This window comes from Meleagris gallopavo, chromosome 9 (genome assembly GCF_905368555.1).
Source record: "Meleagris gallopavo chromosome 9, MGAL_WU_HG_1.1, whole genome shotgun sequence".
Classification (NCBI taxonomy): Eukaryota; Metazoa; Chordata; class Aves; order Galliformes; family Phasianidae; genus Meleagris; species Meleagris gallopavo.
Genome location: NC_139412.1, coordinates 13,509,235 through 13,523,543, shown reverse-complemented (window position 1 = coordinate 13,523,543; position 14,309 = coordinate 13,509,235). Strand labels below are relative to the sequence as shown.

At 38.8% G+C, this 14,309-nt stretch overlaps 1 protein-coding gene across 5 annotated transcripts in view; it reads right to left on the bottom strand.

Annotated features, from left to right (window-relative positions):
• The window catches only part of AMMECR1 (AMMECR nuclear protein 1), a 98,247-nt gene that overhangs the window by 35,326 nt on the left and 48,612 nt on the right, over window positions 1-14,309 (bottom strand). For 4 of the 5 annotated variants that reach the window (XR_014884989.1, XM_085230705.1, XM_085230703.1 and 1 more), the window contains exon 3: window positions 3,881-3,991. The exons of the other annotated variant lie outside the window; for it this stretch is intronic. Coding sequence is in view for 3 of the 4 variants with exons in the window: in XM_085230705.1 (XP_085086831.1) it covers window positions 3,881-3,991 (111 nt within the window). In the remaining variant the exon portion in view is untranslated. The remainder of the gene's footprint in view (window positions 1-3,880; window positions 3,992-14,309) is intronic. 5 annotated transcript variants of the gene reach the window in all.

The window sequence follows — 14,309 nt, the reverse complement described above, 5'->3', positions numbered from 1 at the left end:
CTGACTTCTGTGAACAGTAAAGGTCACAGCAGAAGCATCGAACGCATACACAACACCCCTGCGCCTTCTCCACTTCCCAAGCCCAAAATGACAGACAGGTACACAGGTGTCCTTTGCCCTGGGTCAGCAGAATGTCTATCTACAGCCATAGCAACGCTGCCTGATAGCAAAGCCTTTGTGAAGTGAGCACTGGGTTGTGCGGGCAGATACAGGGCAGATTGAAAGAGACCATGATTAGTCAAAACAAACAGATTAAACAGAATGGTAAGCTCAGCTGAACAGAGAGGGGAGCTACCATGCCTGTGCAAATACTTGCCTCTAATCTTAACTAAATAAGGCCAACATCTATCTTAACACAATTTTGTTTTCTATTTTACCTTTTAAATGAGATTGCCATACTGTAGTCTTGCAGGTGATTATTTAGCTTTCCTGTGTTCAAAAGGAGAAATAGACCAACATTTCTCATGGAGAGAAGGCAGGTAATATGGCAACACCACCAACTGAGACTCCTGAAATTGCTGACAAAAACAACACAGTAGATGGTGCTGCTGGGAGCCAAAAGCCACATCTAGAATTTATATCCAAATTCAATTACAAGAAAGCTGGGTTGTAAGTTTCATTTCCTTCAGTCTTATACTTCTCATCCCAAGCTTCCCTCTTTGTTTTTGTTTCTTTAACAGCCATGCCTATGAAAGGCAGGCTGAAAGCATGAGGGCACTCAGTTGTCACACTGAACATTAAAGCAGAACACACAACAAAAAGACTGATGTCATCATACAGTCAGTAAACACAGGTCTATGCTAGTTAAGACGGGTGGGTTACATGTTATTTTAAAATTTAAATCCAGTTTTCTACTATTATGCTAATCCAGTCAAGGCTTGGAGCTCTCCAGTCTTTTCACTGCTCCCTTCTATGACAGGAGATTTATATAATCTGTTTCTCTTTATCCCCATCTTCTCTAGTATTTTCCCATATATATATATATATATATGTTTTCTAGCCTTGATAGGATAAACAAAAGCAGCTACAACTACACTTGTTAGGTCTACTAAGTGTAAAGTATAGCTGTAAATTATATGCAAATGGCAGGAAAAACAAAACTAAAAAGTATAGAGTAAATCAAACCATTTTGTTCAATGCCCAAAGTGTAAGTGAGCAGGAGTTTAAAACTTTAATACTAAAACCTAAGTCTTACTGCTGAACAAAATACATGAAAAAATAATTTATCAACCCATGAGGAAATTCTGTGGTAACCTGCCACCAAGCTCAGTATATTTTTTTTCCGAGGAGCTGTAAAACACAAAGTATTTTTCCTAATCTGGATTGGTTTACTTTTATGCATTCAGGTGGGCTATTCACACATTCAGCCTAAAGGACTATTTTGCCCATGATGAACTTCTTATATCCTAATTTAAGTATTCAATGCAGTAAAGTGTTTTGAAAAAGGATAGATATTTATCCAACTAATCTCTTAGTAAACTTATTTTAAAGTGACTGAAACTGAGTCTTCACAAATTTCTGCAAAGGATTTTAATAATAAAATTTCTTCCCTTGCTGCACTGATATGCAGAGAAAATTGATCTCAAAGATTTTATTAGGAATACAGTATTAGCACTTTTAAACTATGAGTATTCTCATCTCTCCTCACAACTTAGCAAGATGCATCCAATTAATGATGAATCACTCTACATAAGTTTCCTGTTCAGAATGCACTGGCAATACCATTGCCACAGTCAACAGAGCTCAAAATGGGGAAGAGAGACTCGCTTGGTTACACATCATCAGCATTTTTGCACATAAGCCGAAAAAAGGTTTTCTAAATTTGTGTGCGTCTCCACCTCCAGAAGGAAACTGTTCACTTCAGAACTGTCACTACGTTACTGACAGAAGCTACACTATTGTGTGCAGGTAGAGATGTATATACACTACACTTGTATATGCTATACTATTAGAGATCATACTAGAATTAAGGAAAATTTTATTTATTGTGATCCTAAACACTACTCGCATATCAGTAATAAAATCTTGCCTCATAGAAACTGTTGATATTTTGATTGCTAAGCACCAGGACATGGAAGATCATCTGTTGGTCTCCACTATTTTTCTCACCAAAAATTGGGTCACAATCCCATGCAGAGTGCTGAAAAAGGTTAAGAATGAACAGACAGACAATTTGGTTCTGCCTAGCAGTGCCATGCTCTTAGAGTAACTGAAGAAAAGTGTCTTTCAGCATCAAAGTAAAATAAAGTCAGAAGAGTATCTCTCTACATTCTCAACTGAAAATTTTGGTCAAGTTGCACTTTCTGAAATGGATGGCTCATTCACACACTACCTACTTTGCTGATTAATTCCACCTTGCCTGAAGAAGTTTTTCTTCACTTTCAGGAATTGTTGCACCTTCTCCAAGAGTCTGTTGCCCAAGTTATCATCTCCTGGTTTCTGATGCCTCCTAGGAAGGCTTGTGGAGCTCTGAAAGTTCTAAGGTAGTCAAAGTTGCTTCTGTAACTCCTCAAATACTCTGCTGGAAGCTCTGTAGCTGGAAAGACTAACATCATGAAGGAAACTGCTCTCAGGTATCCCTATCTTTCTATTTTTTAAAATAACAATTGAGATAAAATAACAGTTTTGGGTACATTCAAACAGGAACTTTACATTTCAGTGGTCATTTCTGAGTTATTTCTGGTTTTGACTCACTAATATCTAAGACTGTAAGGCATTTAATCTTCAACAGAAGAGTTGCTTTGAGATCATAAGCTTCTTCTCACTCATTAATTTGCCTCCCAAGGTTTTAAAGAACAGACAAGTATTCCAGACCACACAATAAAACCAACACAGTAAAGATAACTACATCTTCCAGAAGTTTACAAGGAACTCCAGCAGTTGATTTCTTCAAGCTGAGCAAAAGTAAGCATAAAATGAACAGCTTGAAACAGAATAGTGGCACACGTAACAAAGAACATTCCCCATACTAATCTTACTTCATACTGAGATTTACATGATGCTTTAATAGCAGAGGAAGTCGTCGTAACGGGGGAAAGCCTCCAATCCAAAGCTATTGAGAGGCACCAATTATTTTAAGTGACAACCTTTCAGAGGTCTTCAAATGACTAAATATGTAGTTTCTACTTTATAGCACCATGAACAGTCTACTATAACTGAGAGTACCAAATTTCATTGATTCTTTAGAAAATAAAGAAAACTCTTAGAGAAAAAAAAAACAAGTAGAAAGCTTGCTACTAGCTCTAGTGATCAACTTATTAGTTTTCACTCTATGCAAAGAAAATGGAACAATATTAAGGTGAATGAATTTAGGTGTAGATCAAAAAAATGAAGGATTATGCTGCTGGGGAGTGAAGGATTATCATCACTTACCTCCCTCATCCAGAAGCTTCCCACTCAGGGGCTGGGATGTATCTGAAGAGTAACATGTAATGGAAATTTGTAGCATTAAATTGGAATGCTGATTGGAAGCACCTGATGGAGAAGAGGTGAGAATACCTGCTGTTTTAGAAGTGTGAATAGGATAATCCCAAAATCTGACTTTCTGGTCTTCTGCTCTACCACTAACTATTAAGCTTAAAATTTGTTTGGATACAGGGGAAAAATACTACAGCAGTGAGTTGCAATAAGTTACTGGAGAACAGTTTTCCAAACCAATAAAATAAAAAAAGGCTCAAGTTACGGTTTTTGAACTAAATCATAACCTCATGACACCAAATAGTCAAATAACCAAGCAATAATTAGCATAAAAAGGAGATAAAAGTTTACATCTGTACAGTGACACAGCCAAAAAAACAACCAACAAACAAAAACACACCCATCATCTCCCTACCAGAGTATTTAAATACATAAGTCAAAGCTGCAGAAAACGAAGTCTTACCTAGTAAGTGTGTACTCCCTGAGTCCTGAATGCAGGTTCATGGCAGAAAAAGTACCTATGCATCCACGCAATCGTTTATCTCGACCAATCTTCCACGTTACAAACAGTGGGCTGTTTTAGGGAAGGAAAAAAGAAAGACACGATCACAGAAGCACTATTGACAGCATGGAATGTCAGTAACAGTGCCCTTCCTTTTAGGGTAATGAGAGGACTAACATATAAATTAATGTATCTAAGTTGCAATTCTTTTGACTGCTCTAGAAATGCTGCTCAGGTAATATGTTAATTTCTGTCATGTAATATGTTATTTTATACATATTACATATGCTTCTACATATGTAATATGTAGAAAATAAAGATCAGCAGAATATTTAATACACAGAACAAAATACTGCTGGTAGCAGATAGGATAGGATGCTTAACATTCTGCACTTGATGTCTCCTGACAACGGGAAAAGCCTCACCTCAGACATCAATCAATAAAGAAGCCTCTACAGAAGGGAAAAAACACCTGTGTCACGTTAGTTCTCACCTGAATACACGTTGGTCTTTAACACTGATGGCAAGAAACTACCCGGGACGTAGCTAGCAAGAAGTACTTTGGAAAACAAGCAAATTTAGGATCATTCTCCAAGTGTAAAGGACGACATGAACAAAGGTTATTCTTTCCACGAATCCCAAGTCATCTCCAGTTCATATTCAAGAATCTCACAAATGAACTGAAGCGGAACAGAACCCCTAATAAGCTGTACGTATCACGAGTTCAATCATTACAAAGAAATATTTCTATTAACAAACAATTCTGTATTAACTCAGACAGTAAGCTAACAAGAAACCATGCAACTTTCGGGGACGAAAGTTTTCTTTTCTGTCCTGTATCACTGTATCAATACAGAAGCATCAAAAGCTAAATGAACCTGGGGAAGTGCACATGGTTCCTGGGTAACCAATCTTCTAAACTCTAGGAAGAGAACTTCCAATCAGGAGATAAACAGTGGTTATAGAGAAGAAAATCATACTTATTTTTTTCCCCCAGAAAGCAGACAAATCAAAGCAGATTACACAAACACACCTGCTCTTTCCCTTACTGGTAGGCTTAAAAAATAAGAAGTAATTTTAGCTGAACACCTTGACACAGAGTGTTCTTGATCACAAGTTAGTTTATGTTTCTACACAACAAGCAAACACTCACCTCCACCACTTCCACCTTAAATATGGTTTTAATTTTTGTATGAAGTCGCTGGCTATTGAGGCATAAACCTGCATCATTCTTGATAGAAGGACTACAGGCATGCTGCACAAAAGCTGAGGCACAGGGTGCATCACTGACATTTAGAACACTTGCAGCTGTCTCAGACACATAAGGATGTTCCTTACTCCATGTTGCCTTTTGGTTTTATTTTTAAACTGTTTAGGCAAAAATGGAAAAACAAACAACCCCTGTTCCCCCCCAAACTAAGTTGGACTCAAGATTCTTGTTGGTCCCTTCCAAACAGGATTCAATTATCCTCTGAATAAAAAAACACTGAAAAGCATAAAGCCAAAAGGGATTGCTACCTCACAACAGTATAAGATAGGATATTACAGTATTACACCCAAATCAACAAGTAGCATTTGACTAACATTTCCAAGAAAGGTATCTCAGCTCACCTCAATGGTATCAACAAAATTATTAGATTGCAATGCTACTGAAGATACCTTCTCCCCCAGAAACAAGCACAAGAAAGATTCAAATTGCACGTCAGGATTATTCTCTTGACCTTCATCTTTGGATTATGAGATTTATAACCTGTAAAACACTTAGCAGAGGGCATTCAGGGGAACATACATTTACTTTCTCATCAAAATGGAATTCTAGGATGTCTCATTACTGCTACTTTAAAAGGACAATATCAGAAAACATGCTGAGACCACCCCCAAACATCAATCAGATTGAGATATTTACATATGCTTTGAAAGTTCTTGTCAATGAGTATCAACAGAAATAGCAGAAGTTATATAGCTCGTGTATTTGTGCTACGAGTAGTACTAAGTTCAAGCCTCCATTCATTAGTTAAAAGCACCACATAGCTACAGATGATGTAAAACACAACATCTGACAGAAGATGTTTTTCCAGCATCTCAATTTCTGTGTTCCCTGACTCCTGCCTTGATCCCCAGGAGCCACTAAAGCATCAGCATGTCTACACTGAAGACTTAAGCCTACCAAACAGAATTACTTCTCCTAATTACCTTCCCAGATGCCTTCAAAGTGTAATATAGACCAAAGCTCAGAGAAAACAGAGACCAAATAGGAGTCTAAGATTCTAGAAATAAGGCCAAAAGAGACCTTCGGGGCTGCCAATAGCATAAAGAAAAATTACATTATATAATTTTCTTCATAAATGATCCACATTCTCTACCTTAAAAAACTCTAGAAATAATGGAGGGAAGAGCTCCAAACGAAAAATTAGAAAGTTGCCTCAAAGCCTCACTGAAGTTCAAGAGCTCTGCAAACATCCCAATCCCCTGCTGCAATGTCTCCCATCACCTCGTACCCAGCTGCTCTTCTGCCAACACTGTCCGTTAGTTTAAGGAGTTCTGTCAGTGCTTCTATCTCTGAATTACCCACACTGCTCCCTTTTAGGACTGAGTCTCACAGTCCATAAAGTCCAAGTCTGTCATTCACAGCTTTAGGGAGCATTTCTATTCTTACACTAAAGAGGCAATACAAAACTTGCTCATATGAACTAAGCAAACTATGCAAAGAATTTATGGCTCTTTCTAGCAATGCTCTTCTGCTTTTTATTGGCACCCCCAGTTTCTTCTGCCTCTTTTCTCCACACCCCCAATGCTTTTCATATGTTTTAAAGCTAGTAATAATCCATGAATAAACTTGACAACTAACAGCCTCAGAGCTCAGTTCTGCAGTACAGTGCCAAAGTCCAGATATTGACATCACGAACTGCTAAGTAAATATGTAACTTTTCTACTTGCAAAAAAATCCTTATTTTCCTCTTTTGTTTTCCTTCAGAAAAAGTTTTTGTTGTTGTTTGGGTTGAGTTTTTTTTTTTTTTTTTTTGAACAAAATCTTGTCAGACCTGAAATGAAAATGTGCACCTCTAGGCACTTGAAAGAAAAGCAATAGAAGCGAGGTTCTTCGGCAGGAGCAGAAGAGGAGGCAGACGTGATGCTCAGCAGTCCCTTTTATCCCACAACACAGGATACACATCACTTGCTGGAGAACTGGGTTGTCTTTTTGCCTAAAGAAGTTTGAACCCTCATATCCCACATGAATACCAGAGTATTGGGGAGGAGCGCTCTCATCTTCCTGGCTCAGGCTCCCTCCCACCTAGTATAAAGATTTGGTTGTGTTTTTTTTATTTATTTTTTTAAACATTCATTAAAGCAGATGCAGCTATTGCCTGTGAAAACTAACACTCAGCTTCATGCCATTGTCTTACTCAATTCAAGTTAAGCATCTCATTTAAAAACAAAAGAGCTCTAGGCTTGGGAGTGAGCCCTTTTGAGACAGGAGACTTGGAAACGTACCTGTCTGATGGGTTACCCAGCTCCTCCCCATTGTGCCATGGACCTCTGACACAGCCTTCTGTTAGCACAAACAGCCCAAGCTCCTGAATACCCAGAAGCTGAAAAATGGTGGAAGATGTTCCAGAGTGCACAGAAGCAGAAGGAGGGACCAAATCCAGACCCTAAGAAACTTCTGCAAACTTCTCAATTGTTTCTTTCGTAAGGGTCTTTATTTTATGATGGGAGAGAGACTAAAGATTGTGAGCTAAACACTGAAAAAATATTTCCACCTAAAGCTGCTGTCAGCCAATTCACAAGTGACCTGATGATAACAAACACTTTCCAACCAGCCATTGCCTAATTTACTATTTATCAAGAAGTCTTGCCCAGCCCTAATCTACATCTTGCAAAGCAGACAACTGTTTCATTTATCTGCTACACCAGCTGGTAACCAGATGATTACACATTGTTTGCCCCCTGCTTTCATCTGGGAAACTGAGTTGAAGAGACAGTTGCCACATTGTAAAGATTTAAACTAATACTGTTTTCTGATATAGAACTGCTGTCACTGAAAGGGGCATACATGAATGCAATAAGAGATACTAGTGTCTTAACAGACTAAAACACACACTTATACTCAGCATCCCACTCACCCTAAATACTGACCTTAAAGGCTAGCCAGAAAAAGCGTGGCTGAAGCACAAGAACATTGGTCACCAGAGCCCTGCCCCATGTGTCACTTCAGCTACTATTACACTGTTTTCATTAATGAAGAAACTAGGACGGCCATGTAACTTCAGTTGAGCATTAATCCGTTGCAACCTGTGCAGAACTGGAGCACTGCACACAAAGGTGATGAGGTAGAAACCCATATAAACATTGAAAGAAAGAATCACAAGGATTGTCTTATTCACTACGCTTAGCCCAGTGCCCTAAGCATATTACTTGTTCACATTTTGCCAGAAAAAAAGCCAAAAAAAACCAACTCTAATCAAAAGTTATTGACCTGGTTGCTATATGTTACTGAAAATACCTCAAGTGAAAGAAAAGTGTGCAAGCTATTTTAGTAATCAGTCAGCTATCACAGTAAGAGTCAGCATGCCAACAGCTTACACTGGCACTGGTAGTTAGCACTGTTAAAAATATACTTATTTAATATAAAGCAGCACTGAATACAAGCTGACTTTCATTTACCAGCATACTTAACTGAAAAGTGAAGTAATACTTTAATTTGAAGGATGGGAGAAGAGGCAGAAAGCATGAAAAGATGGGTCTTATTCTAGTGCCATGAGAGGTACCATAAGAAGTTTCTCCTCCTTGTTATGGACAGGAAGAAAAAGAGGAAGGAGGGAAGAAGAGAGGAAAGGAGGGGTAACAGATCAAGGATATTTATTTATCAAAGATGAGCAAGGACTTCCTTGGTTCCAGTTAAAGATTCCCAAGTAATGGGAAACTTGTAAAGTGAAACGATTTTAACTTAACAAGTGGAGAGGTAAACTGGTATTTAGAAGGACATTTTAGTAGTAGTTATTTAACCATTTTTATACAAAAAAGAAGGAAAGATATAGGATCAGACATTTAAAAAGTCACTGCTGCCACCCATACAGGACCAGAGTGCTTCCACTTCAGCTCCAAGGACTTCAGGAAGTACTCTGGACAAGCTAAGATGCAAAAGTTTTCCCTTTTGTTCTTACCAAAGTGCAAGCTATTGTTTCTGAATCTTACAAATGTTAACACTTGCTTTTTTTTTTTTTTTTTTTTTTAACTTAAAACTTACTCATGTCTTATTCAGAATCACACTAAAACTGTCAAGAATGCTGAACAGCCATGTAAGATTGCTTCAAACTAGAAGTTGAAGTTTATCATCAGAACAGTCAGCTGAGAGCCTTCGCATGACCTGTGTCAGCCTTATTCAGAATCACAGACAGCAGTCTCCCTATTAACCGAGGCAATTCAAGCTTTGTAACACTCCAGGCTGCAGCACAGACATCTCAACTCAGCGAGCTAATGCACATTACTCAATGTAAGAGAAAACAGCTTAGTAATGAAGGAGGTGTGGCCACACACTGATAAATCCTAGCGAGGGCATCAGCGCACATGCTCTGCAGTGCAGGAGAGGGAAGGAATGTTGAAAGTATCTAGGTCTGTGATGAAAGGGAAAACTTGATGGATGATATTTTGGAGCCAGTCACTAACAACAAAAATCTGGTGGGTGCCCTTCTGGAACACAATCAGAAAAGCACACGGAGTGCTCCAAGGCCTACCAGACACATGTAAGGCACAAGAAAGGCAAGGCAGCTCTTGGGTTGTGCTGGTGGCTCCTCTCCCTCCTGTTGTTGTTTTTGTTTCTTTGTTTTTAATCTCAGAGGGTGTGCAAAATTAAATTAAGAAGCCCTTCTAGATTTGATTCTAATAGTTTCCTGACTGCCTCCCTCCCACTTGGAAAAAATTTAAAGTGAAAGTGACTATGAAAAGACAAGAATTGATGAAATTTCAAAAGGAAAAAATGGAAAAGGAAAAAAAAAAAACAACAACAAAAGAAAACCCACAATCCCATCATCTGTAATTGTTGAACCAGTATAGTTAGTACCAACTAGAAAAGAAGATGTTGCTGGCTAGAATAGGAAGAAATACCATCTGAACAAATTAGATTGCTTTTAAGTACTTTGGACCAGCTAAAGTTAAAGCTTAGCTCTATTTAAAGTAACTGAAGCAGTCCTAGAACAAAAATAGTTGCCTTTGATAATGAATAATCAAGGAATGAGATGCCAGGACACAGTAAGAAAGAAAACTCCTGGCATACAGGAAAAGGCAAAGAAAAAAAAAAAGAAGAAAAAGTTCTTTTTTCTGGGTGAATTTTAGGATGCTTTTGTTCGTTTCTGCACAATGAGCTCCAATTCATAGAAAAAAAGCAACAAGAAAAATTCCCACAAAACAAGATGGATAACAGTCAAACTTGACAAGCATATTTCATGTCAAACCAAACTTGCCTTCTGTACCAAGCCTTGTCAGATAGGGAGAATTAAAACATGTCAGCCTCACTACAGTTAAGATATTTTTGATACCATCATATAAGCAAGGAGGCAAAACATGGTCCAGATGACTTCAGTAAAGGTTCTGACTAAATAAAAGCTTCTAGAAGAGAGTGATAGGAGCCACCAGAGACCTGCTAAACAAAGCAGACGGAAAAGATGGTTTAAACTCAGGAAGAGGAGTCTATGCGTCACAGCTACCAAACATGAAAAAAGGCTTTTTGCAAAGGCAGTGAAAAGAAGCTGTTCTCCATATCCATGGTGGATAGTTTCAGAAACAATAAGATTAAATTATGGCAGGAAAAAATTGAGTCAGATATTAATTTTTAAAATCCTTATGGTAAGAGATGCGAGCACATGGAGTCCCTTCCTGGAAAGATGCATGGCCATCATCATCAGACCATCTTTGAAGTCCTCCACAAGCAAGCCACTATTGGGAATACTGTAAATACATCTGGTTCTGCCATGTAACAAGAGAATAGACCAAATGGATTCCTGATGTTCACTGCAGACTCATTTGCTGATTCTGTGTGACACAGCCTTAGACAGCAAAGGGACAACTCACATACAAAACTACAGGTTCACAGTTGTGGGACTGACAACTGTCCTTATAAACTTCTAGAATCAGAAATAAAACATCCAGGAAAAATTCATCTCAAACACTTCTGTGCATTTACAGAAATGAGCAGAGAGATATGAGTAACACTGTTTATACTCTAAAGATCAGAGAACACAACTGACTGAGCAGCCTCAGCAAGGTTCAAGGTACTAGTCAAGGTTTCCTTCAGAGCATAAGCATTTTCTGAATCACAAATAGCAGCCAGTTTCTCCAGCACCTTTAGCTACAAGTTCAAAACAGGCTCTAATGTAAAAAACTGGAGAAAACCATGGTATCTTTCCTAATCTGAATAGCAATATAAAAAACCTCTCAGAGGTAGGGCAATTTTTGTCACTTCTCTTTCCCAAGAACTAGCTCCCCTTAAAGGCTTCTAGTTTTCTCCTTCAGCTAGTTTTTCCACTACAGTGCCTCTTAACACATATTTTGTAAAAGAACACAAAACACTACTTGCTTGACTACTTTTACACAATAGGAAAAAGAATTAGTTGCTGAGTAGTGTCTGAAATCCATTACACTCCATGTGCCCAGTTACACACACACACCACATCCAGCCCCTTTACCTGGCAAAAGACTTCCTCTAGCAAAATTCAGAAGACTGAGCATGTCTCAGAAAACAAAACAAAACAAACAAACAAAAAAACAACCAAAAAAAACCACATTTCCCCCACAGGAGGTAATTTTGTCTGGGATAATGTTCTTCCTCATGGGGAAATATGCTGACATTTTTAAAAAAAGTCTATTCTGTGTTACTTCCTCAACACATTCAGTCACTGAAGGCTCATTATTGCCAACATACAGTGATCCAAAGACAAACACCACTGCATACCAGCTTCAGATAATAGGTGTGAGATCAGCAAATTTTTACTTTAAAACCTATATAATTACTGAAAAAATTACCAAATACTTCTAAGGGCACAGCATGTTATTTCAGTCATTATTAACACCAAATGATCAAATGAGCAACTCTTCACACTACTCTATTTCAGAAACAATCATTTAGAGATTTCCTCACCCATACCACAGACTTGGCATTGTGGTGGTTTTCCTGAAATCATAATGTGCCCCTGAGAGATGAGCCTTGCAATCAAAATGTCAACTGCTAGGTGTGAATTTGTTAGCAAGTTCTGCTTATCTAAGCAGCTAATCTTAAGGAAGGTCAGAAAGCAGCTACTATTTTAAGAAAACCTAGTTTAAATAACAGCATAATCAGGGTTAAAAATAAAGGGGAGTGCCTAATGGAAAGTCATTTTCTAAGGCAAACCCATAATAGCATAATTAAGATTGCATTCAATTCATCAATTGAAATTAAAATGAGTAAAATATATAAATTCTCAAATGTAATCAGGTGACGTGCAGTTCATTCAGCAGCAGAGCCAGTGCTGCTATTCTTATAATGGTATCTTACCATTACACAAGTTGAGACAAGATGGGCAGCACTCCAGGAAGGTGAAGACAGAAATAACAATTTATAGGGTGAGGGGGGGGATGGAGAATACTTTGGTACGTCCAGATGGACACTCAGTCAGACACTATTCCACAGTCACCGTCTGCCCTGGGCACTTTCTCCCTCTAATTCTCATCAGACAATCCAGTAACTTCATGAAATAAATGGAGTTTCTACAACATATGTTTCTGAATTCGTTGTTCACTTTGCTAAAATAAATATTTACACGTAACAAAATCCAGAACTACTCAGAAATCACACTAGTTGGTTATGTAGGCTTATTTAGCATCACTAAAAAAAGATGTGAAGGCTTGCAGCTCCTCAGAGGAACAAAACCAACAACAAAAGTTACATTCCACATAGGCAGAGAAGCGCAGCTCAGAACCAAATCACGTTTATGCACCTCTATCCTCAGAACAGTTCTAAATGTTGCCAGCCCACAAGAGTGTCTGAAACTAAACATAAGGACTTGAAGCACTATGTAACTGCACTTTCAAGAAACAACTTTTAAAACCATTTCATTTATCAGAGTTCCATATGGGTGCCAAACTCAGAGTGCTTAGGCTGCAGCAGCACCGGGTCACCAAGCACAAAGATCTCCTCAGGACAGTATCTTCCACACAGGGCATCCATCCAGAACTTGCTTTCTTAGGGTTACCGATGCATCTGCAAGGCTACGTATCTGCTTTCAGAGTGAGACACTGGAATTTTCCTCTGAAATGTAATGTTTCTTCCCCAAATTCCCACAATGACAGGTGAGGCTGTACACAAACCAAGCTCGTTTGTGGGACTGGTTGGCTGCAATGTCTGCAGACATCTAGCCAAGCACACAGGCACTACCCAGAAGGTTATACCAGTTAATCAGGCCACACCATCCCTGATTACACTATTTCAGCAATGTTCCAGGCTGTTCTCCAGCACCTTGAGCTCCAAGATCATCAAGCAGTTTTATATCTCCACCCAGCTTTATACACCTAGAGAGCTGCTAAGTCATTAAACTAAATTAAGTCACCTGGACTTCAGAACTTCAGTCCCTGAGGCTGTCCATTGGCCACCAAAGCCAGCCAGATTTCCAAGACATTAAGGAGCTTAAGTGAGGATCCAACACAGCTCCTATGCATTTAGGCCAGAGCTCACTTGCCCTGGGAAGCAACTGGTTTGGGCGCCTGAGCTCCCAATAAAGCAGGGCAGGTTTCTCAGCTGTTTTTAAATCAAACCTTAGAAACAGTTCTCCCATACAGCAGCAGAGACAGCATTCCAGATACGACCCAAGTATTGGCCAATGCAACATCACTAGGCTATTCCAGCACCTCGGCTGCCAATCTTAGCAACAGTGTTCACAGAGCCTCAGTGTTTACTATTTCTTGTCAGAATCACACATGCAACAGGGAAACCATTAGTCATTTCAGATTTCAAATAGTCTTTGCAATGATAAAGAACAGTGGCACGCAGCTGTCACCCGCACAAAAAAGGGAGGAGAGGACACAGCTTCGGAACAGACACAAGGAAGGGGAAAAAAAAAGAAAAAAAAAAAAAAGGAGAAATAGAAGTTAAAATCCACAATTCTGCCAGCAGTCCGTGGAAGTGAAGGAAAACCAAATTAAAAAAATATATATAATAATAATCCCCTTTTTCACCTCCCTCTGAATTCTGAGCAGAACAAGTCAGCGAGCTTTAAATAATAGAAGCTACTGAAATGAAAAGGAACTACCAGAACAGGACAAGGGTTTACATACTCTTTAAAACACCCGTGGCAACCGTGATGCCAAAGCTCTTCACCAGGGTGTTATCACAGTCCTGTCTGTGATCATGCACAGCATGATC